At 47.3% G+C, this 24,550-nt stretch overlaps 1 protein-coding gene across 8 annotated transcripts in view; it reads left to right on the forward strand.

Moving 5' to 3' along the window:
- The window catches only part of PRRC2B (proline rich coiled-coil 2B), an 86,999-nt gene that overhangs the window by 9,517 nt on the left and 52,932 nt on the right, over positions 1-24,550 (forward strand). For all 8 annotated transcript variants that reach the window (XR_001368643.2, XM_025187388.2, XM_006128379.3 and 5 more), the window contains exons 2-4: positions 19,196-19,363; positions 22,414-22,591; positions 23,600-23,702. Coding sequence is in view for 7 of the 8 variants with exons in the window: in XM_025187388.2 (XP_025043173.2) it covers positions 19,249-19,363; positions 22,414-22,591; positions 23,600-23,702 (396 nt within the window). In the remaining variant the exon portion in view is untranslated. The remainder of the gene's footprint in view (positions 1-19,195; positions 19,364-22,413; positions 22,592-23,599; positions 23,703-24,550) is intronic.

Consider the following 24,550-nt stretch of genomic DNA (forward strand, 5'->3'; position numbering starts at 1 on the left):
AGTAGCATGAAGTGGCAGGGGGCTCCTCGGAAGTGGGGCCAGAGTGCACTAGCTACCCGCCCAACCCCTAGAGTGGGGTGGGCAATAATTTTTTTACTGGGGGCCACTTCCGAAATTTTTGACGTGGCCCCAGGCTGCTCTGGAAGAGGTGGGGCCTCAAGCGGAAGAGGGCCACTCATTTCCCACTCACAGACCATGATTGGTCTGTGGTATGGGGGAGTGTGTGAAGTCTTTGCCCCCCCCCCAAAGTTCCCTCTAGGCACCCATGCCCCAGCAGTAGGAGGAGACTTCGCACACTCCCCCTTCTGCCCCCAGGCCAATCAGGGCTTGGGGGCAGGGGAGCATGCGAAGTCTCCTCCCACCCTTCCAGAAGTGCATGGTGTTTCTAAGCACCACGCACTCCCTGCAGGGTGGGAGCAGGCTGGAGGAAACTTTGTGTGCTTCCCCCCGCCCCCAAGCCCTGATTGGTCTGGGGAGAGGAGAGCGCACGAAGTCTCCTCCCACCCTGCTAGGAGTGCGAGGCACGGCTAAGCACCACACACTCCTTGCAGGATGGAGGAAACTTCATGTGCTTCCCCCTGCTCCCAGGCCCTAATTGGCCTGGGGGCAGAGGAGTGGCAGGGCCTCCACTCGCTGGATCAACCTGTTTGGCAGGCCGGTGGAGGCCCTTTTGGCCACCCCTGCCCCAGGGACTATAGAATAGTTGAGTAACTAATAAGAATTCATGAGGTTAATCAACTGCTCAATTAACTGATACTTAACATCCCTATTAAGTAGTACAGTACATATTTGCTAACACATTTTAAAGAAAGTCAGACCACGGAATTGGTGGAAGTCACTGGTTAACTACATGGAACGCACAGTTTGTTGAAGTGCTAAGTCAGCCTTTGATAGCAGTAGCCTCTTCTGAAGGTGTAAAGAGAATATTTGGTTTATTTCAGTTTATACAACTAATTCAATTCAATGATTTATTAATGCAAAGTTGAGAAACTGAGAGTTGAAAAAGGAAGAAAGTTTTGCTTTTCTCTTCCAACCTATGAGTGAACACTAGGGATGTAAAGGGTTAACCAGTTACCTACTAAGCATCTCCCGGTAATTAATCCCTAATGAACACTAGGTACAAAAGGATGACATCTGCTAGTTCTAAAATTTTGAAGGACACTAACATAAAAATAGCTATACTTGGTCAGACCAATGGTACATCCAGCCCAGTATGCTGTCTTCTAACAATGGGCAATGCCAGGTACTTCAAAAGGAATGGACATAACTGGTGATCGAGTGATCCATCTCGTCATCCACTCCAAGCTTCAGACAGTAAGGGTACGCCTAGACTACATGCCTCTGTCGCCAGAGGCATGTAGATTAGGCTACCAGACATAGTAAAATGAAGTGGCAATTTAAATAATCGCCGCTTCATTTAAATTTACATGGCTGCCGCGCTGAGCCGACAAACAGCTGATCAGCTGTTTCTCGGCTCAGCGCGATAGTCTGGACGCACGGGTGGCGACATCAAAGGTATTTGACCACCCAGGTATGCCTCCTGGGATGAGGTTATACCTGGGTGGTCGACAAATACCTTTGATGTCGCCACCTGCGCGTCCATACTATCGCGCTGAGCCGACAAACAGCTGATTAGCTGTTTGTCGGCTCAGCGCGGCAGCCATGTAAATTTAAATGAAGCGGCGATTATTTAAATCGCCGCTTCATTTTACTATGTCTGGTAGCCTAATCTACATGCCTCTGGCGACAGAGGCATGTAGTCTAGACGTACTCTTAGGGTATGTCTACACTACCCCGCTAGTTCGAACTAGCGGGGTAATGTATGCATACCGCACTTGCTAATGAAGCCCGGGATTTGAATTTCCCGGGCTTCATTAGCATAAGCGGGGAGCCGCCATTTTTAAATCCCCGCTGCTTCGAACCCCGTGTAGCGCGGCTACACGGGGCTCGAACTAGGTAGTTCGGACTAGGGTCCTATTCCGAACTACCGGTACTCCTCGTGAAACGAGGTGTACCGGTAGTTCGGAATAGGCACCCTAGTCCGAACTACCTAGTTCGAGCCCCGTGTAGCCGCGCTACACGGGGTTCGAAGCAGCGGGGATTTAAAAATGGCGGCTCCCCGCTTATGCTAATGAAGCCCGGGAAATTCAAATCCCGGGCTTCATTAGCAAGTGCGGTATGCATACATTACCCTCCTAGTTCGAACTAGGAGGGTAGTGTAGACATACCCTTAGAGACTAGAGACACCTAGAGCATGTGGTTGCATCCCTGACCATCTTGGTTACTAGTCATTGATGGACATATCCTCTATGAACCTACATCATTCTTTTTGAACCCCGTTATAATTTTGACCTTCACAATATCGCATCACACAATTTCCACAGGTTGACTTGTATGAAAAAGTGCGTTGCATGAGGAAGTGCTTCCTTTAGTTTGTTTTAAACCTTCTTGCTTATTAATTTAATTGGTGACCTAGATGACTAACTACCAATAATACAGGTGACCACCTGCCCCTCCTGACTTACGACTACCCGACCTGCGACCCTCCCCCCCTCTTTTATGGCCACCCTGCTCCAGGAGCTGTGGGGCCGCCTACCGTCCAGTACAGCCCCCGGCCGGCTCAGGGCACTATTTTGCCGCACCGCGGGGCCTCCTACCACCTGGCACAGTCCCCAGCTGGCTCAGGGTGCCATTTGCACTGCTGGCTCCAGGAGACTATCACTCCCAGGAGGCAAAGCGGGCCAGGAAAGGAACCCCCATTCATAACATTGCCCTTATGGGCAATAAGAGTTCGACTTACCACTGTTCTCCAGGAACCAATTAGGTTGTAAGAGCAGGGGTTGCCTGTACTTCCTTTGTTTAATAAATCAGTTAGTTTGAAATACAACGCATATTTTGATGAACTATTTTTATTATGCATCCAGCTTATTTAAAGGAATTTTAGTTAATAAAAACAAATACATGATTTTTATATATGTTGTTAATCATCATTTAGGACAGGGGTGGCCAGCCCATTAAACGAAGAGAGCTGAAACAGCGGTGGAAAAAATGCAAAGAGCCACACCAGATTTTTTTTTGGAGCAATTTTTGTTGGTGGTGGGGGGGAGGAAAAGCTCCCCATCAGCCCCCCAGAGTTGTTTAGCCCCCTCCCCAAAAAAAGGACGCTGCCGCTTTAAAAGAAAATACAAGGCTTTTTAGCCACATCAGGTGCCTGTTGGTTGCCACCATCTTGAATTGCCACATAGGACGGCTCCTCTGTCCCGGTGAGCACAGGGGGCTGGGGACCATTTCTAGGAGTGAAAGGGTAACTTCGTGAGATGCGGGAAGGCTTCGTGAGCCGCACTTCAAAGGGGGGAAGAGCCGCATGCGGTTCTCGAGCCGTGGGTGGCCACCTCTGATTTAGGAAATAAATGCATTATTCACCATTTTCTAGCTATGTAAAATACTAAAAGATGTATCCGGCATTGCTTAGTTCCTTCAGGGCAGTGGGTGTGGGGGGTACAGGAATCAGGGCAGGTGCTTGGGGATCTGGGGGCCTCAGAGCTGGAGTGTGGGGGTGCAGGAGTCAGGATTGGTGTTGTGGAGGGGCTCATAGCAGGAGGTGCAGGAATCAGAGCGGAGGGTGGGGGTTCTGGGCAGAGATGGGTGTGTAGGAGTCCGGGCAGGGAGTTGGCAGGAGATGGGGTGGCCAGTGGAACAGCCCAGGGCTGGGGTGCTTCCCCCTTCCCACCCTCGTGGTCATTCGTGATTAAAACTGTCACTTCTGTCACACCCCTCCCATTCCGTTTGATCATGCACATCCCATTGTCTTGGCACAACCAAACCCTGATCTTGATTTAAATTATGACAGGAGAAAGCTGCATATCAGATTGGTGGTCCTAGCTCTTACTGTTTAGGACAGTGGTTCCCAATCTTTTTTTATACTTCAGACAAGCAGATCCATTCACAAACTGTTGGTGGACCAGTAAAACTTTTTATTTTCATATTTGAAAATTCATTATGCAAATCATGAATATGCAAATAAAATGTTACTGGTCGATCTTGCCCCAACCCAGCCTCTTGCTCCCCAATGCCTAACACCCTTTGACACCCCCCCCATGCCTTGTGCCCTTTGATCTTTTAACCTCTGACCTCTACAGCCCATGCCAACACCATCTTGCCCCGTGACCCACTACGCCCTCACTCAATACCCCTTTGCCCCCACCTCCGTACTCCCTAAAGGGAGGCTTCCCCCCCCCCCCCCCCATGGAGCGTGGCCATTACTGCCATGTGGGCAGGGGGAGCAGCCATTGGCAGCATGCACATGCCCTCCTCCTTAGCGCCCCTGCCCTCCCTGAGCGTTTCCTGCACCCCCATGTGGGTGGACTGTGGAGCTGCCATTACCAAGGGGGAAGGAGGGAGGGAGGCACCTCCTGCTACGCCGCCTCCTGTTGCCACCTCAGCCCCAGCACAGCCGCTGGCAAAATCGGCCGCGTGGGTGGGTGGGAGGAGTGTGGAGCCCCGGTCAGGCTGCCGTTGCTGAGGAACCTCCTGTTCTGCCTCCTAATGGTGCCACCTCAGCCCCAGCGCTGCTGCCTGCAAAATCGGCAGTGGGGGCGGAGGAGCACAGAGCTCTGGCTGAGCCGCCACCTTAGTAAGATAGGAGGGAAGAGGGAGGCACCTCCTGCTCCACCTTCTGCTGCTGCTGCCTCAGTCCCAGCACAAAAATCAGCCGCCACAGCTGCTGGAGCTAAGCCACTGCAAACAGCTGGCTTCAGCTCCAGCAGCTGCTGTGGCCTGTCAGCGAGCGGTTCGTGGACCAGCACCGATCCGCTGCTGTGGGCAGAAACTGCTGGCTTAGGAGGCATTCTTGAGCAAACGGCTCGTGGATGGATGGACTGGATAGACGGCCAGATGTACACATTTTCTCACATATATAGTAGATATAAAAACTAGGAATCTGAATAAGTGTTAGTTAAGCTATGTGGTTGCTCAGATTTGCAAAAAGAATCACCACATTTACCATGAGGGCTCTATTTAATTGCAAATGAACATATTTTAATGGTTACCAACCAATGAGAATCAACCTTGAGGAAAATATGTGGAAAGTACAAATTTGAAACACTAAATCAGTGGTTGCAATTGAAGTTTCTTGCTTACTGATTTAAATCTTGCTAAATTAAATCAGTCTGCCCTGCTCTGATTTTTCATGGACTTTGATATGCATATTCAGTGCAACCAAGAGTTTTGAATTACTGGCTATATGTAAACCCAACAGCAGAATGAAAAGCGGTATTATAAGGGTTTTTTTTTTTAAGGGAGAGAATTGGAAATACTTTTTTAGGATCTTGCATCTCAAATATTGGAGTATTTGAACTACAAACTTGCCTGAACTTCTGTACATTTTATTTGTAGCTTGACTGATTTGTTTCAACAGATTTGATGAATGTGGGAAAACCAATGAAGTTTTATAGAGAAGGATTTATTCATCTCCATGCCCGTGCAGTATTGTTTCCTACAGGACATGCACTAGTACTCCTATTTAGTTCTAAAGGTGCCAGGCAATGGAACTCCCACCATTTCCTGTGGAGAAGATTTTATATTCAACTCAACAGGGCTTGACAAATCCACTCAGTAATGGCAAATAAGAAACTTTCTCACAGATGTATCATAATGGGCATTTGACCTTTAATCTCTGTGGTTTCAAAACATGTTCTTCTTGAGTTATTATGATTGTGAAGATAGCTAGGGATGTTAAGACTACACCAACTAACTAATATTTAACTAATCTTGTAGCCAATAAAAATTCTATTGACTACACAATTAGTCAATAGGGGAAGGCACTCAGTCTCAGCTTGTGCTGGCCCTGGGAGCTACCTCAATTGCAGCTCTGCATTTTAAATGTAGTAAGAACTAGGGATATACCCGAGGTAGCAAGGGCGGAGGGGAGGGGAGAAGAAGCAGGAGCCAGTGCTGGGAGAGCCAGCTTAAACCTTACAGAGCCCTAGCGGAGGCTCTTGTACATTTCAAAGGAGGAATGCGGAACACTGCGTATAGCCCTGGGCCAGCAGGAAGTCCCACTGACTCCAGGCTGCACGCGGGTGCCTGATTTGAAATGTACAAGAGTCCCTAGCGGGGTCTCTTGTGTATTTCAAAGCCTTGGAGCCCAGAGTCAGCGGGGGACTCAAGTCCCCCACTGATCCCTGGCTCTGTGCTGCACTGCATGCTGTGCGGAGCCTGGGGTCAGTTGGGGACTCCCCAGCTGACCCCGGGGTTCTGGGGAAATGCTGCGCAGAGCCCGGGATCAGCTGGGGAGTCTCCAGCTGACCCTGGGCTACACATCTGCCCACATTCAAAGGGACAGCCTCCACACAGCTGGCCAGTGCGATTGTGCTGAGGGCGGGAGTTATGCCTGAAGCCTTCCGCCTCCCCTCCGGGCTCACAGTTTTTAAAGAGAAACTGCCTCACAGCAGCTTTTCTGAGCAGTCTGTGGGGCAAGCTGTGGGCCTGCCTGGGGCTCCCTGCTGCATCTGCGGGCTGGATCTGGGGAAATACTGCTCGGAACCTGGGGTTGGTTGGGGAGTCCCCTGCTGACCCGGGCTTCGTGGCCCTTCGGCATTTTAAAGGGGCAGCTGTGCGGCACTGCCGCTTTGAAGTACCCCCTTCCCCTCCCCTTTGATGTCTCTATCTCATAGAGGCAGCAAGGGGGAGGGGGGGGAAATTGACTAGTCAACAGACTATTTGACAAGCAAATGCTTATCCGATAGTTGACTTGTCTTTAACATCCCTAGCATGTGGTCAATAGGTTTAACCGATAAGCCCGGGCTTATTGGCTAAATGTGTAGTTGACTACACGTTGACATCCTGCGTGTGTGAAATCTGGGGTTAAAGTACTATGACTCTTCCTAGTGGATTGTGCTAAGGGAATAAGGCTGTTGTAACTCCATGAGCTCGGCGTTCTGGTGTCTCAGGTGTTTCAGCAAGGCAAGGTGGAAGGCAAATGATTTTTAGAAAATATAGTAGTACCTGTGCTGAATCTTCCAGCTGTTAGCTTTGGAAGAGCTCAGAGCATACATGCAATTTTAAGTAAAAAGATTTGCATTTAAATAACACATCTCTGCTTTGTGCTTTAAAGACAGCCTACAAAATCCTAAGTCACTTCCCCTATACAAAAGGAAAAGGGTAATAGATTTAATTTGTGGAAGCCACAGGTAGTTCTCTCTTGACTGAGCTGCTCTGTTCTTTGTGGTTTGGCTTCTGAGGTATGAGATGTGAAATGTATGCTTGTTGCATTTGTTTCCATTTGGGCCTTACTATCTTACACTAATCAAGTGATTTCAGGAAGTCACAGCTTCTAGCCTAGTATTGTTTTTATGTTAATAAGATGTCAGAGGTTGGTGTTGGGTCCAGTTTTATTTAACACTTTCATTGTCTAGATGAGGCCATAGGCAGCATGTTACTGACATTTGCAGAAGCTGCTAAATTGGTCCATCTTATCAGTTTCTGGCCAGAAGCTGGCCAATGGGATTGTGCTGAAGGCGGGAGTTATGCCTGAAGCTTTCCCCTCTCCCTTGTGGGCTCACAGTTTTTAAAGAGAAACTGCCCAGCAGCCACTTTTCTGGGCAAGCAGGGGAGCCTGCCTGGGGCTGCCTGCTGCATCCGTGGGCCGGATCCGGTGGCATGGTGGGCCAGATTTGGCCCGGGGGCCGTATTTTGCCCAGGTCTGGTGTGTGGGGAAAATACATCCCTTAGCAACCTTGCTATGCAGACAAAACCCCCAGTGCCAAAAAGGGCTCTTGTTGGTATAGCTAATGTTGTTCGGTACAGTGGGGTTCCTGTACATGGAGAAAGTCTGCAGTGTAGACACTGCATAATCCAAGAACACCTATGCTGGCATATGGTGAGTAGTGTGCTATAGCCTGATTTCCTGACTAATTCATTGCTCTCAGGGAAGAATGGATCTTGAAATCTCTATCTGAACTGTATAAACCCAGGAGCTTGTATGCACCTCTTTCTCTGCATGAGCTGCAGACCAACACACGGGCTGGACGTACCTAGCTTTTCCTCTTCATTTTAGCCCTCAGCTACTGGGGCAGGGCCTTCTCGTGTATTACACTGTCTGTTGAGTCCTTATGGAGAAGCAGGATTCTCAGAGGTTACTAATGGATTGCTGTGCTTACTAATGGATTGCTGCCAGAGTGTTCCGTCTGCACAAGTGACCCTATAGTACTCAGGTGGTAGGCTGGCTGTGAATCCATGCACCCAAACATCTCTTCTCAGACACAAGTTTGAGATGTTGGCTGGTAACAGGTGCTTTATAACAACAGTGGAATCATTTGCTCATAAAAGAGTTTTGTTCTTCATGCCCTCAGTTGTCATGAAACATGAGGATTTACATGCTGTTTTTATACAAACAAAAAGTACCCACAAAACAAAATGGATTATATTGTGAATGTCCTTATTAACGATATCCATGTCTCTCCTTTTTAAATCCCATTAATGTATTGGCTTCTTATCTCTTGGCATTGAGTTCCAAAGTTAGGTTTGCATCATGTATAATGGTATTTCCTTTTATTAGTTTCTAGTTAGTTGCTTTTGAGTGTCATTTGCTGTCCCCAGGCACTAATGTTATGAGAGACAGTAATTAGAAGCACCCGATTTACCTTTTCTGAACTGTATATTTTGTATACAGAACAGTCCCAGTCTTTTCAATTCCTCAGCATACAGAATTATCTTCATGCCTCTAGATAATTTTTACTGGTCATTTTTAAACCACCTCCATTTCTGCAGTATCCTTTTGCAGCTATGGTGACCAGTACAGGCAGTCCTCGGGTTACATGAATCTGACTTACATCAGATCTCTACTTACAAATGGGGTGAGGCAACCCCGCATTAGCTGCTTCCCCCCAGCAGACCAGGGAGACGCGAAGCTAGCGCCCCTCCCAGCAGACCAGGGAGACGCAGAGCGGCTTTTCTCAGCAGACACCTCAGCTTGAGAATAAAGGACTGAGGGAAGTGAGGTGTGGAAGAATAAAACTGAGCTCTGGAGAAATGTTTGGCTAGAGTTTCCCCTACAATATGTACCAGTTCTGACTTACATACAAATTCAACTTAAGAACAAACCTACAGTCCCTATCTTGTACATAACCCGGGGACTGCCTGTATTAGAGGAAGTATTCCAAGTGAAGTCATACAGTTGGGATCTATAATGGCATTATAATGTTTTCAGTATTATTCTCTATCCCATTCCTTATGCATCCTAACATTTTGTTAGGTTTTATGACCACAGTGTGAACCAACCAAGGTCTTTGTGGAAGTGTCTTGATGTCCAGGTCCTTTTCTTGTGTGATTATACATAGTTTAGAACTTTGTGGTGTGTCTGAGTAATTGAAAGGGTTCCTTCCAGTGTGCAGTATCTTGTATAAATCTGTTTGCTCTGGTCAGCTGAGGCTTTCTAACTTCCAAATATTCTAACTCTGTAGAGATGCAGTGAATAAAACCTCAACAGCTCAGTCTGCCTTGTACAGGTACTTACAAAAACCCCTCAGGACACTCCTGTTTGGCAAGAATGCTGCTCATTGGCTTCGTTTTCAGTCCAGAGTTTCTCAGCACCATAGATCAAGTTTTTAGTACTGGCACTTTTCATGACAATTTCTCCTTATCTGGTGGCCCCCATGTCAACCTCTTATCTTAGTGGGTTAGTTTAGTCTGAGAAAATGGATTTTAACTACAAGAACATATGTCCAAATAAATCTATTCGTCTCTAAGGTGCCACAGGACTCCTTGTTTTTAGTGGGTTAGAACTTGCTCAGTGGAGTGGGAAGTAGGCAGCATTGGTGCCTGGATTCTGAACACAAGGTTTAAGGCTGGTTACTGGGCGGCAAGGTGAAGATGATGAGATTGCTGTCTGGTATTGCAGAGTCTTCATCTAGTGATCTGAGCTTGGTGTGAGTGGGCGAAGCCTGGGGAGCTGTGATTTAGACAGACCTCTAGTAGAGTGTTCTGTTTCTGCTGTGACGCTGGGATTCTGTTGTGCAGTCCGTTATTATTATTTATTGTTTATATTACAGAAGTGCATAGGGGCAACCAGGAGCAGGGCCCCATTGTGATAATTATTGTACAAACACATTGATACAGTGCTTCCCATTTTTATACCGTGGGCCGGCAAACCCATTCACAAAACTTTTGGCGGACCCAGGACATTTTATTTGCTTATTCATTATGCCAAAATATCTACCCCAGCTAGGGCCAGCCTTAGGGAAAATGGCACGCTGGACGAACTTGTACGTTGGTGCCCCTGCCCCAGGCATAGTGCCTAGGGATGTTAAAATTAGATTAATCAGCTATTCAAACAGTTGATGGAATTTCCATCAGCTATTCAATTAGTTGATAAGGGAGCTTCTACTTTATCAGTGTAGCAAGAGCTTGTCCAGATGTTGCTACATTTCAAAGGCAGAAGTTCTGCAAGGTGTCCCACATTTGAAATGTACATGAGTCCCCACTGGGACACTCAGTCCGCCACTGGCCCCAGGCTCCATGTGGAGCTTCCACTTTGAAATGTACAAGAGCCCTAGCAGGGACTCTTGTACATTTCAACGGTGGAATGCTGCTGCTGCGCCCCTACCCTCTCCCATGGAGCTGGAACTGGGGAGAACTGGCTTTTAAACTGGCTCCCCACAGCAATCACTCCTCTTCCCCTCCCCTCCCCCCGCCCCTCCCGGCTGCCTCTTTCTGATAGAGGCAGCAAGGGGGGGAACTAACTAGTCGACTAATATGTCAACTATCCGATAAGCTTTTGCTAATCAATAGTTGACTAGTCTAGTGAAGTGTCTTTCAATGTAGAATGGCATTCAAAGGCAATTAACTAAACATTTGACTCAGCCTGTTTTTCTGCCCAGGTTTTATCCACGAAAGTTCATGATCCTATACCTTTGTTGGTCTCTAAGGGTGTGTCTAGACTACAGGGTTTTGTTGACAAAAGTGGACTTTTGTGGACAAAACTATACCTGCGTCTTCACTGCCGCTGAGTTCTGTCGACATAATGACAGAACTCAGCAGTTTTGTCAACAGCTGTAAACCTCATTCTACGAGGAATAACGCCTTTTTTTGACAGAGTTCTGTCGACAGAAGGCGTTATTGCGTCTACACTCTCATGTCGACAAAGTGGCTTGCTTTGTCGACAGAAGTGGCTGTAGTCTAGACGCTCTTTGTCCACAGAAGCTTTGTTGACAGTATCTGTTGACAAAACTTCTGTCGACAAAAGCCTGTAGTCTAGACCAGCGTTTCCTAAACTATGAGCCGTGGCCCGGTACCGGGCCGCAGGAAAAAGCTACCGGGCCTCAGCATGGTTGCCAGGGTGTTCTGCACTCCCGGAGTGCCCGTGTGGCGCCGGGTCCCACAAGCCCTCAGCCGGCTTGGGCGGAGTCTGCAGCCGGATGTTCTGGCTCCCGGCAGAGTCCTAGCTAGGGGAGGCGGGGGAAGGAGGAGGGAAGAGCCGGCCACTGGAAGCAGCACTGGACAGGGAAATCGGGGCGGGCCAGGCCGGGGAGATTGTGGGGCCGGTGGAAGCAGGGCTGCCGGGGGACACGAGATCGGGGGTAGGGAGCTGGCTGGGGAAGATGGAGAGGGTGGGGGGGAGAAGTGGCCGCTGGAAAAAAGTCAGGATGCGGGCAGCGGGGCTGGCCAAGGGAAATTAAGAGGAGAAGCGGGGGAGAACTGGCTGTCCGGGGGGGGGGGATGGGGGGGAGGGGGTTGGGGGAAGTGGGGCTGGCCAGAGGCGCAGCGGGGGGAGCGGGGAGGGGGGGTGAGTGAATCAGTCGGCGGGGAGTGGGACTGTCCCGGCCATATGCAGATCTCGGGGCACTGCCCCCCTTCGCCCACCCTCGCAAAGCACGAGTTAGTCCAGCCAGGGGATTCTGTTGTCCGTGTCGTCCCTCCCGCCCCCCCCCACCCTCGAGTAGTTGCGAACTGTCTGGCTGGTAGACACACTCATGCAGCCTGAGTACATTTACCAGCCAGGCAGTTCGAAACTACAAACTGATACATCTAGTAATAATAAAACTTACCTAATGAGAAAATACCAAACATGTCTGGTATTTTCTCAGTTTGTTTTTTATGTGTTTATATTTTTGGGCTTCAAAAAACAGAACTGGAAAAAAAAAGGGTTCCAACTAAAGTAAAAAGTTTGGAAAACCCTGGTCTAACCAGCTTTCTGTCTGTCTTACAGTCCATCTATCCAATCCATATTCCTTAACTTGCTGGCAAGAATATTGTGAGTAACCATATCAAAAGCTTTGCTAAAGCTGGCACTGGGGGTTTTGGGAGGATCAGAAACAACTTATTGAGTATTCATCATTTGAAAATAATCAGTGGCTGAGAACTCGGATCATGATTATGTTAAGAAAACGTTTTTCTTACACTGGTAGAGTGCAAATAACTTGTAGTGATTCACATAAATGCTGCCCCTTGCAGATCCAGTACAAAAACCCAGATTGAGACAAAACACAGACTAAAGGTCAAATTCTTGTTCTAGTCCCCTCCCAAGACGTTCTCCTCACTCCTTCTTTGAGTTTAATTAATAACTGTCAGGTTCATTGGCGCTCTCTACAAGAGAGGTCAATTCGAATTAATATGATGACTACATGGACATTGTGGGGATTAATCTAAAATGCAGACTCAGACACTGTTTCTGCCCTGAGTCCCCCTGACCATTTCTGGGAGCTTTTCAGTCTCATTTTAGTTTCTATTAAAATGTTTTGCAACTCTGTTACCACATGAAAAGCCCACAATGGCAGCCAAGGAAACAGACCGACTGCACAAGTTTACAAATCAAAGGAAGATTTAGTCATGGACAAAGTACTGCTAAATGCACAAAGTTAAAATACTGGAGAAATACATTTGGATTTGCAGGCCTAGCAAGCAGCAGGCGTTAATCACAATGCGATCCGGCTCACGGGGAAGAAGCGCTGCCTGCATACTGCTGTTCTCCCAGCCAGGAGAGGGGGAGAGGTAGCACTTCCCTGCAAGCTGGATCGCGCAGCGAGGCTCAGGGCTTTTCTCTACCCACCCCAGCGGGGAGCCTGCTGCACAGGACAGGCCAGGCAGGCGAGAGGGCGAGGTTGCAGCGCCCTGGAAGCTGGCTGCTCTGCAGTGGCTTAGGCCACAAACAGAGGGCCTCACCATGGACTGACGGTTGGGAACCACTGAACTAATAGACGACCTCTGCCCCAAAGACCTTGCAATTTAAATAGACAAAACAAACAGATCAAAGGAAAGGGATTTAACTAGTTATTGTCATTTATTTGGCTTCCATAGTCTTTCTGAGCAAGACCATTGAATAGAAAGGCCCTTTTCCTGAAGATTAAATATTTGATCAGGGAAATGTGGGTGTTCTGAGATCTTGAGTTCATTGTAATGACTGCATCCTACACTAATAGCTCCAAGTAGCAGGTGCTACCTCGCTGCAGTATTTGTTTTAATAACCATGCAGGAGGGTAATTCATTTCTTTGTGTGTTTGGATTTTATCAGCGAGAGCTTCAGCCTACCAGGCTGGGAAATCTCTTAAGATGTCTGTCTGAGTCCCAAGTCTGACTGACTGAGAGGAAAATACAATTCTCTCGAGGTAGCTTTGGAGTTAAAGGCAAGTGTACTTTTTCCATAGTGCAGCAGAAGACCCAGCTGGCAGAGCAGAATCAGAAGAAGAATTTAGCAGCGTAGATGGGCAAATACCCAGTTTCTATGGCATTTGCTTAGACTTTGAGGTCTGAGGGCCAGCATTTTATCTTCTTTTTTAGGTGGAATGACAGTCAATTTTTTTCAGATCAGCACTGTCCCGTAGCAAGGTCAGTCACAGTAAGAGAAGTCAGTGTGGTCAGTGGTTACAGCAAAAGTCGGGGTCTGTGTCTAGACTGGCACGTTTTTCTGGAAAATCATCTGCTTTTCCGGAAAAACTTGCCAGCTGTCTACACTGGTCGCTTGAATTTCCGGAAAAGCACTGATGATCTCATGTAAAATCATCAGTGCTTTTCCGGAAAAACTATGCTGCTCCCGTTTGGGCAAAAGTCTTTTTCCGAAAGACTTTTGCGCAAAAGGGCCAGTGTAGACAACATAGTACTGTTTTCCGCAAAAAAGCCCCGATCATGAAAAAGGCGATTGGGGCTTTTTTGCGGAAAACCGCGTCTAGATTGGCCACAGACGCAGTGCTTTTGCGGAAAAGCATCCTGCCAATCTAGACACGCTTTTCTGAAAATGCTTTTAATGGAAATCTTTTCCGTTAAAAGCATTTTCGGAAATTCATGCCAGTGTAGACGTAGCCTGGATGTTAGGAGAATGGAATTGTGTTCCCAGTTCTGACATTGTCTCGTGTTCTCTTGGTTAAGTGTCTTCTGCCCCTCTTTTCTAGATATCAGGTGTAATGTTACTTAGCACTTTGCAAAGATTGATTTGAGATTTTCAGCTGAAAGTCATCGTAGGAAGTACAAAGTATTCTGTAAATGTCACTTGTCCATACTCTGACTGTGGTTGCTCCAGAAGGCTTGACAACAAGCTTTTCCTATTGCGCCCCTCCATTCTCTGCTTTGAAGTGGTTGTTTATTCCTCCTTCATCCTTTTTAATGATATGAGATGTGATCAAGAGGTAGCTAAGACTCGTTACATAACTTGTTGCTAGGATTTCATTTTGGCAGCTCTCCCCTGATATCTGTTTGCATGCTGACTTTCGGGAACGCAGGGTTTTTCTGTTAAGCAGCCAACTCCCAATGCAGCTAACATTTCCCCCCTGCCACTGTGTTAAAATTCAAAATGGGTTTGAGGAAAGTTATTGCTTATTAAAGTGTAGGATGGATACCTAAACAGCAGAGAGAACAGGTGTTCCGCAGCCTTCCACCTTAGAGGGTTCTGGTCTAAAATACCTCAATCCAGATCTCCAACATGCCTGCTAAAACAGTCCCAAGGGCCCACAAAGCATTGCCTGTGCATCACAGTCCTGATTTACAGCATCCCCTCTTCTTATACGCTAGTCGTGAGGCTCCCTACAGCTCTGCCAGAGCAAACAGATTGTCTGCCACGCTAATCGGGACATAATTCTCTTTCCCTCTTCCATGCGCGTCCTACTAGTACAATACTGTGGAAATAAGGGAGGGATTCTTGTTAGAGCTTTGTGAAGATGGACATTTCTGTCCATGGACAGACATCGTGATCCTCAGGGCTCTATTCCCAAGAGCCACTGTGGTCAATGGAGTGTAGTGTTGCCCCATTGTGACCAGGAGCCAGTGCCCTGCGCCTCCAGCTCCTCCTGGCAGCACAGCTGCCCCACCCCTAACCCGCCCTCAGACATGGCCTCTGCTGGCTGGGGTCGTGCAGTCCCGCTGACAGCTGCGCTGGGGGCGGTGCAGATGTGCTGCCAGGAGGAGCTGCTGGTGCTGGGCGCTGGTTCCTAGGTGTGACGGGGTAACGTTCTTTTCTGTTGGCCACAGTAGCTTTTGGGAGCAGAGCCCTGGGGATCATGAAAAAAGTTTGGACCAGAAAAGGTGCCAAAGATGTGCCCGCGGTGCCAAGGGAGAATGTGTCCCAACATTGCCTTTAAGCCTTGTTATCTCTGCAAGGCCCCACATTGTAACCCCATCAGCCTGGCTAGAAGGGCTGCATAGGATTCCTGATCAGCCAGCGGAAGTTCTTTCTGGGTGGTAGAAAATTCTTCCCATCTTCTTGAGACTTAGCATGCTGAGTCAAAAGCCTTACACCTGCCAGCCCAGGATTTAAACCTGGCAGCACTGTATCAACCCATAGTGCCAGTTTTAGTGGTCACAAAATTGTTTCCTGGCTGCTGCTGTTAGATATGCCATACAAGCCTAGATTGCAGATGGCAGCACAGTGTCAAACTGGCTGTGTTCAGTGTGTGTGGCCTATGCTTACTGTATTTTGCATATGATATGTGATGAATTTAGCCTGTTATCTGGAACTCATGTTTGATAAGAATCATAAAATGTAAGAGAAGGAAGAAGTCCATTAGATCAAATCTGTTGTTTGCCAGGGAAGGATGTCCTACCCCAGAAGCCAGCCTACTGGATGTTAAAAGTGATTGCAGATCAATTTTAAGCTACAAATTGAGGTTTTGGAAAAAATAACAGATTTGGAGAAGTTAGGCTAGACCCAGAGGTTGGCAACTTACAGCATACGAGATGATTTTCTGTGGCAGGTGGGGCGGGAGCTCAGCCGCACCCTCCCCTCTCCGTGAAGCAGGGAGCCATTGTTGTGGCTCCAGCCTCAGTCATGCAGCTGCAGCCTGGCACACCAGCTCCAGCTTCCCGCTGGTGGGGAGGGGCAGGAGAGGCGCGCAAACTCATCCCTGGGGTTGGGCTTGCCCAGCCTGGGCATGCAACTCCTGGGAGCTAAGGGGTTAACCACTCCCCATCTCCCTTCCCCCCCCCCCCACTCTACAGGCTCTGCCTCCTGCTTCAAGAGGGGGCAGGGCTGGGCCTGCTCCGCAGATGGGGCTGGCTGGCGGCCCGTCCCATGTGAGGTGCTGGGGGCCGGGATGAGCAGCAGCCTGCAGGTGAGGGGCGAGCCCTGGACAAAGGGCTAGGCCGGGCAGGGAAGTGACTCTGTCCCCCTTCCTCCCTCTGCCCCTCATGGCCTCAGCACTGCTCCCAGGGGTTGCAAATCCCAGTGCTGCTGCCCTGCTGGTGAGTGCACTGAGGGGAACAGGGATGTGGGCAAATGGGGTGTGTGTGTGTGAAGGAGGATGTGGGGGGAGGGGCTGTACTCCCTTCCCACTCCATCACAGCAGGATACTCTTTGCACCTTATCATTGTGTGTGAATGAGAATTTCAGCCCATTTGCACAATAATCAACCAACCATAAGGGTTTTGAAGTGCAACTATTTGGCTGCATTCTCACCCTCCCAACTTTTCTGCAGTACTCCCTCAAACCCCTCCTGCCCCCAAAGTCCCTCTTGTACCCCCACCCCACACCCTCTTCTGCTTCCAAACTCCCTTCCAGACCCTGCCCTCCTCACCCCCTCCTGGAACCACCCATCCCTATCCAACTCACTGGCAACCCTGTCCTGAACACTGTACACCTCATTTTTGTCTCCACCCAAGAACCTAACGGAGTACCCAAAATCCACTGGCCAGTGGGAAGCCCTGAACCTCAATCCTCTCTGTTCCTTTTCCTCGCCCTGTTGCAACTTTCTTCTGGTGCATGAGACTAAAAAATGAAAATGATGAGAGATGGCTGATTTGACAGAAATATATTGGGTTACATTGTCCAGGCTTTGTTCGCAGTGCAAGCTAAACAAATGGCATCAATTATGTAAAGCATATATAGAATTTTAATATTTTGTTCTAATAATCTGAAGTGCCAACAACAGAGAGAATGCAATTTTTATCGTGTGCTTTCAGACCTGACACAATCATTGATAAGCTGTCATTTTGTATGCAATTTCACGAGTCAAACCTCATTTTTCTCAAGCCACATTTATACCACTTCTTGAAGCCTGAGTGTCCTCCTTCCTAGCCAGCAGATGCAGACAGGAGAATTTGAAAGGGTGTCTGTCAGTCTGTGGTAATTGATTCTTCCAAAGCAATAGTTGCCCCTAAAACTAATTAACTACAATTTGGAACCAAAACACAAAATATAACAAACCTGGCAAGCAATAACACGGATGGAAGTAATTGGATGAAAATGTTAACTTTCTCATTGTTATAACCATGTTGGTCCCAAGAGATTAGAGACAAAGGTGGGTGAGGTAATATCTTTTATTGGACCAACTTCTATTGAAGGCTCCTCTCTTTCACCAACAGAAGTTGGTCTAATAAAAGATACTGCACCTCCATCCACCTTGTCTAACTTTCTAGTTGATTTTTTTTATTAGTTCTGAAGTAGTCGACTTTTTTGTTTGAAAGGGAGGGTTTCTCCTGGTGTCTCTTACCAGCAGTAGATAATCTCTTGTGGAGTGTTACTGTTTAAATGAAGGTGTATTGTCAAGAGATGTTCACTTGTGCATTGTAGGAAAAGTGTGTCCCTGGAGTTACAAATATATTCATCGCAATAATTACTTGTGTGTTTATTTGATGAAAAAAATCACCTTTTTATTTAAAAAAATGAATGAACTTGAATGTGCTAACAGAGTTGCTTATGGAATTTTTAAAATCTTCCATAAAGATTATCAAATATTTTGAACTTCCAGTTATGTTGCTTATTCCTTATGCTCTTTCAGTGATGTTCAACTGATGTCCTTAAACCTTTTGTAATAGATTCTCCTGAATCCCAAAAGCTTGCACTAACATGAGATGTTAAAGTGGCATAGTTTATCCTGTGTCCCCACTGAGTCCTCTGGTAAGATGGGGGCCTGAAACAAAAGTCCATGTAGCACAGGCCTGGTTTGAGGCCTGAGGCCTAGCTAACAATGGACAACACTTGGCTAATATAAAGCAAAGCTAAGCTGTGAGCAAGAGGCAGGCCCCTGCTCACAGAATTTGGTATGAACAAGGCTATGTAAAACACTAACTGGTAATAGGCCCAGGTGTAGAACCATAATTGGTACTAGGTATCAACTGTAAACCAGTAATTGGTACTGGTCATAACTTGAAAGCACATGGCAGCACCAGCTCATTAAAAAAGATTGTACCCGCCCTCCCCACCAATACGGACTCAGGCTCAGGAATGGGTCTAAAATGACAGCATAATGGATAGAGATTATCTAATCAAACCACGAGTTACAGGGTGATGGGTGGCAACCCGACACGTCAGGAGTTGATGTGTAACTTGTTTGTACCTGTGTATAAAGTGTTGTCTTGGGGGAACAGTCTTTGAATGACCTAGGGATAGTGGGATCTCCCACTGATTGTGTCATTCCATTGTTACGGGGTACATGTGTGTAGTGGTTCGGTAGAGTCTACTGACAGCTATTACTGTACTTCGCTTAACATTAAACCTGGCCTGGCACCTTCACTCTTTATCTGATTTGTGGCCTTTGGGGTCTCTCTTGAAGTCTGCTGTGTTAACTAATTGCACAAGTCAACACAGTGCACATCATTTAGCACACACGTAAGCAGCCTTCTGGTTATCATCACTGATTGAGCAGGAACCTATTGGGAGACCCTGCCTGACTACAAGTCCTAGCTACTATCAGCTAGGAATCTTGCACATTTTGTACTTTATCAAAGTATAAATAATTGGTTTGATGCTATTTCCCCGACTCTCTCTCATTAAAAGGCAGATCAGGAGCGGCGCAGAGAAATTTCCTTACTAGATGACATTTAATCGCAATGTCCGATCGTTTGGGGCAAATAACCAAGGGAAAGGATGGGAAAAGCAAGTACTCAACTCTCAGCCTGTTTGATAAGTATAAAGGAAAGTCAATAGAAGCTATCAGAACTACAGGTAAGCAATGCCACAGACAAGCTAGTGAAGGCTTCCCTTGTAAGGGATGTGTTTACTACTGTGTTAACTTTGTTATTGGCATTTGGATGTGAGCAGCCACACTTTCTATGTACTCACTGGTACTGTATACCCCTCTGTATGTCGCTAGGAGTTCTGAGGACATACCCCCTGGTTCTTTGCTGAAGTAAACTGCTGCATTCTGATTGTTACCTGTAAGATACAGGAAGCAATTATTTCCCACTCAGCTCAGTGCTGATGAGGCCTCAGTTGGAATATTTTATCTGGTTTTGTGCACCACCCTTTAAAAAAGATGTGAACGAAGATGGGGAGTCCAGAAGAGAGCAACAAAAATAGTAAAAGGTATAGAATACCTGACTCAGGAGGAAAGGTTAAAAAAAATCTGTGTATGTTTAGTCTTGAATAAAGAAGCCTGAAGGGGGACATAAATTAATGGAGATTGCCTATCTCCTAGAACTGGAAGGGTCCTTGAAAGGTCATTGAGTCCAGTCCCCTGCCTTCACAGCAGGACCAAGTACCACCCCTGACAAATTTTTGCCCCAAATGGCCTCTACAAGGATTGAGCTCACAACCCTGGGGTTAGCAGGCCGCTGCTCAAACCACTGAGCTATCCCTCCCCTTTGATGATAATCTTCACATATGTTAAGGGCTGTTATAAAGAGGATGGTGATTAATTTCTCTTCATGTCCCCTGAAGGTAGGCCAAGAAATAATTGGCTTAATTTGCAGCAAGGGAAGATTAAATCAGATATTAGGAAAACTTTCTAACTCAAGGGCTGTGTCTACATTGGCGCGATCTTGTGCAAAAGCATCCGCTTTTATGCAAAAACTTGCTGCCTGTCTACACAGGCCGCGAGTTCTTGTGCAAGAACACTGACGTTCTACTGTATAAAATCAGGGCTTCTTGTGCAAGAACTATGATGCTCCTGCTCAGGAATAAGCCCTCTTGTGCAAGAGCTCTTCCAGAAGAGGCCAGTGTAGACAGGCAACATGAATTTCTTGCTCAAGAAAACCCTGTGGTTAAAATGGCCGTCAGAGCTTTCTTGTGCAAGAGAGTGTCTACACTGGCAAGGATGCTCTTTTGCAAAAGCACATCTCTTGCGCAAAGGCACATACCAGTGTAGATGCTCTCTTGTGCAAATACTTTAACGCAAGAATTCTTGTGCTAAAGAGTTTTTGTGCAAGATCACGCCAGTGTAGATGTAGCCAAGGATAGCTAAGTTCTGGAATAGGTTACCAATGGTTAAAACTGGTTAACCAAACACCTGTCAAGAATGGTCTGAGTAAATTAATCCTGCCTGAGTACAGGGGATGCGGATTAAATGATGTTTTGAGGTCTCTTCTAGTCCTATAGTTTTTGGTTCTTTTCCAGTGAATTAGGGGAGAACTTGTCTGTCTTTGGGCACATGGCAATTGACACTCAAGCAGTTTTGCCTGTGTCCTCACTGCTAAGTGAACAGATTATCACTTTGATTAAAAGCCTCCCTCAGATTTTAGACTATGCCCCAGGACAGCTAGCTTGGGTGTAAAGCAGGGGTGGGCAAAGGGGCCTCCGCAGGGTGGAGCCGGCCTTCCAAGCCCGCAGATGCCCTGTTGCTCCCTGATTGGCCTGGGGGCGGGCAGAGCGAGCAAAGTCTCTTGCTTCCTGCCCCTGCCCTGCAAGGGGCACGTGGCATTCAGAGTGGACCGGTCCACTCTAGCACTGCACGCCCATTGAAGGGCAGGGGCAGAGAACAAGAGACTTCCTGTGCTCCCCTGCCCTGAGAGTGGGGGAGCGGCAGGATGTCTGCGTGCTGGACCCCTTTACCAACCCGGGCTGTACACCCAAGCTAGCTGTCCTGGGGCATTGACTAAAATCTGAGAGAGGCTTTTAATTGACGAGGAGGGTGGGGGAAGCACGCAAAGTCTCCTCCTGTCGCCAGGGGCAGGGTGCCTAGAGGGAACCACCAGCTATTCAGAACAGCTGGCAGTTTTCTCTAGGTGGGGGAGGGCGGGCAAAGACTTCCCACTCCCAGGCCAACCAGGGTCTGTGGGCATAGGAGCATGGAAGTGTCCTGGACCTGCCCCCTTCCATCTGAGGTCCTGCCCCTTCCAGGGTGGCCCTGGGGCCACTTCAAAAATTAGCGATGTGCCCCCCCCCCCCCGCCATCTAAAATTATTGCCCACCCCTGGGGTAAAGCAAATTAAACTTTGGCCAGACATTTTTGTTTGTGTATTTAAGCTGGGTTAGGAGCCTAGGTGAACTCTGCAGTGAAAACATACCAAGAGGGGGATACTGAGGTCATAAAACTGAAACTAATAGGCTGGGTTTATTCTGAGCTCCAACATAGCTCACAGTGGTTAGCATAGAGGGGACTTGGATCCAGGACTTCTGGATTCTATTTCTAGTGCTACAGGTGTGCGGCCTTGGACAAGCCACTCCAACTCCTCTGTGCCTTTACCTACCATAAAATTGAGATAATTGTATTTGATGATGAGACATAATGTGCTGTTTAGAAAGCACTGTGAGATCCTACAGAAAGACCGGTTCAGTCCCAGCAAAGTTAACTGAGCCCTTCTTTCTGCTGGAGAAGATAAACTTGATGATTTATGTGGTTTTCTAGGTGACGCTTTGAACTTGGACTTTAAATAAGACCCAAGGCTTTGTCTGATATGCATGGTTACTGACAATCTCAGGACCCTTTCCATACGAGGAGGGGTTTTGCTTCTGTCCTTGGCCAAAATGGTCCTGTCTTCTAACTGTTGTGTTTGGGCTACCTACCAGGTGATTGTTAGTTCACCACAGAGGTGACAGCATTGCAGTGGCTCTTTTGGAGGGTAGATTCTGTATAAACATGAAGTACTAATATAAAGATGCAAATTAACATTGCTGTTGCTGTGTGATTCTGCAGGTTAGGGTCAGATTCTACCACACTTACTCTCTTAAGTTAGTCCCATTGAAACCAGTGGAACTCTTTGAGGGGTAAGGTGCTATTAGAGATAAATGAGGGTGGCAGAATCTAGCCCTTAATGACTTGCTGGCCCTCTCACCAGTTATTCCTAGACATGGCTTACAGAGTCTCGGGAAAGTTGCTGCTGCCCGGCGCATGCCACCTCCTGCAAACTTGCCAAGCTTGAAGTCTGAGAACAAAGGAAACGACCCCAACATCATTATAGTACCCAAGGACGGTACAGGATGGGCAAACAAGCAGGATCAGCCAGACCAAAAGAGGTAAGCGGAGCAATTCTTACGATAAATCCTCACAATCATGAAACAGAAATTATACTCCATCATGCAGAACGTTCTCTTTGGGCTTTATTAGTGACCTCTACTGGGTGTTATTGATTACTATGTAGGTCTAAGAATACTGTTGGACTACAATATCCAGAGCAGCTCTTTGCAGATACAGAACTGGTACAGGCCCTCCCCGAGTTACAAACATCTGACTTATAAATGTCGGCACATAGAAACAGAAGCTCACCTGCAGTTCAGGGAGCAAGCAAGAGGCACAGGAGGTAATGAGCAGCGCATGTGCTGGCGGGAGGACTCCAGAGGAACAGGGGGAGGTAGCACAGCCAGCCACTGGAAAGAAGCAGTGCTTTGAAGGGGAAACTGCAGCTTCTCTCCAGCTGCGGACTACACAGCTGTCCGTGCTCCTCCAGAGTCCTCTGCTCCGTGCTTGTGTCACTTGCCTCCTCCTGGCAAGTGGGAACTGGATGCAGCCCACGGGTGTGGGGGGATGCCCACAAGCCCCCTTGAGAATCTACTCCTTGCTCCTCATGTTCCTCTAATTAAACCTGCCTTGCCTCAAGCACCAGCAGTCAAAGTTAAATAACAAAGTATTTCTACTATTTTTCATTATAAATTTGCATTTCAGTTACATTATGAGTTAAATGTCTTTTGTGAGCTGCCTGAGACCGTAACTACCATTTATAACATTGTTTCTATGGGAAAACCTGTTCCAAGTTCCAAACAACTGATTTAAAAACAAACTTTGGAACACAACCTGTTCGTAAGTTGGGGACTTCCTGTATACGCATCTGATCTGTAAGCATGGCCCATGAATGTAAAGCGGAAAGCGATAGATTTCCAGGGTCTGGAGATCCAATGTCTTTTGTCATATCTTTCAGCAGAAAGCACGATGCGTGCCCAAGCTTTGTATGAGGGCTCTCTGTATTGATAGCGTTGATTATCACCTTTATCCCATCTGATCTCGGTTGGTCTGTTGTCTTTTCCTAGTTCCAGTGCGACGGCTGCACAGCCGCAGGAGTCGCTGCCGCAGCAGGGTTTGCAGAAATCTGTCTCCAATTTACAGAAGCCGACACAGTCAATCAGTCAAGAGGTAGGTGCAAGTGATACCTGATGACTTACTCAATTTGGCCCATGCCCATAGATTCTAAAGACTGACCAACCATAGTTTGTTATAGCAGCTCCCTTATTATCAGTTCTGTTAACAATAGTCTAGCTTGACTTCAAGTTACTGTGCCACTGGAATGTTCTGCTGCTGTTACATTATCAATGTAAGTATATTTCTGTTTACCTTACAAATCTGTAGGAAGAGTCTGTTTTAAAGAAGCCTTATTGAGGGCGCAGCAACAAACCATCCCAGAGTACAGAAAAAATAGCAAATATGGCAGGTAACCAACTTGGCTTAATAGAGAAGTCTTCGGTGAGCTTAAACACAGGAAGGAAGCTTATAAGAAGTGGAAACTTGGACAGATGGCTAGGGAAGAGTATAAATATGTTGCTCGAGCATGCAGGAGTGCAATCAAGAAGGCCAAAGTGCCATTGGAGTTGCAGCTAGCCAGGGACGTGAAGGATAACAAGAAGGGTTTCTGCAGGTATGTTAGCACCAAGAAGGTCAGGAAAAAATGGGACCCTTATTCAGTGGGGAAGGCATCCTAATGACAGATTATGTGGAAAAAAGCTGAAGTACTCAATGTTTTGGTGTTTTTTTGCCTTGGTCTTCATAGACAAGGTCAGCTCCCAGATTGCTGCACTGAGGCAGCACAGTATGAGGTAGAAGTGAGCAGTCCCCATTGTGAAAGAACAGATTAAGGACTTTTTAGAAAAGTTGGACATACACTAAGGGCCAGATCTAACACATCCGAGGATGCTAAGAGGGTAGGTTGATGTGTTTGCAGAGCCATTGGCCGTTATCTTTGAAAACTTGTGGTGATCAGGGGTGGT

Source organism: Pelodiscus sinensis, chromosome 22 (genome assembly GCF_049634645.1).
Source record: "Pelodiscus sinensis isolate JC-2024 chromosome 22, ASM4963464v1, whole genome shotgun sequence".
In the NCBI taxonomy this organism is placed as follows: Eukaryota; Metazoa; Chordata; order Testudines; family Trionychidae; genus Pelodiscus; species Pelodiscus sinensis.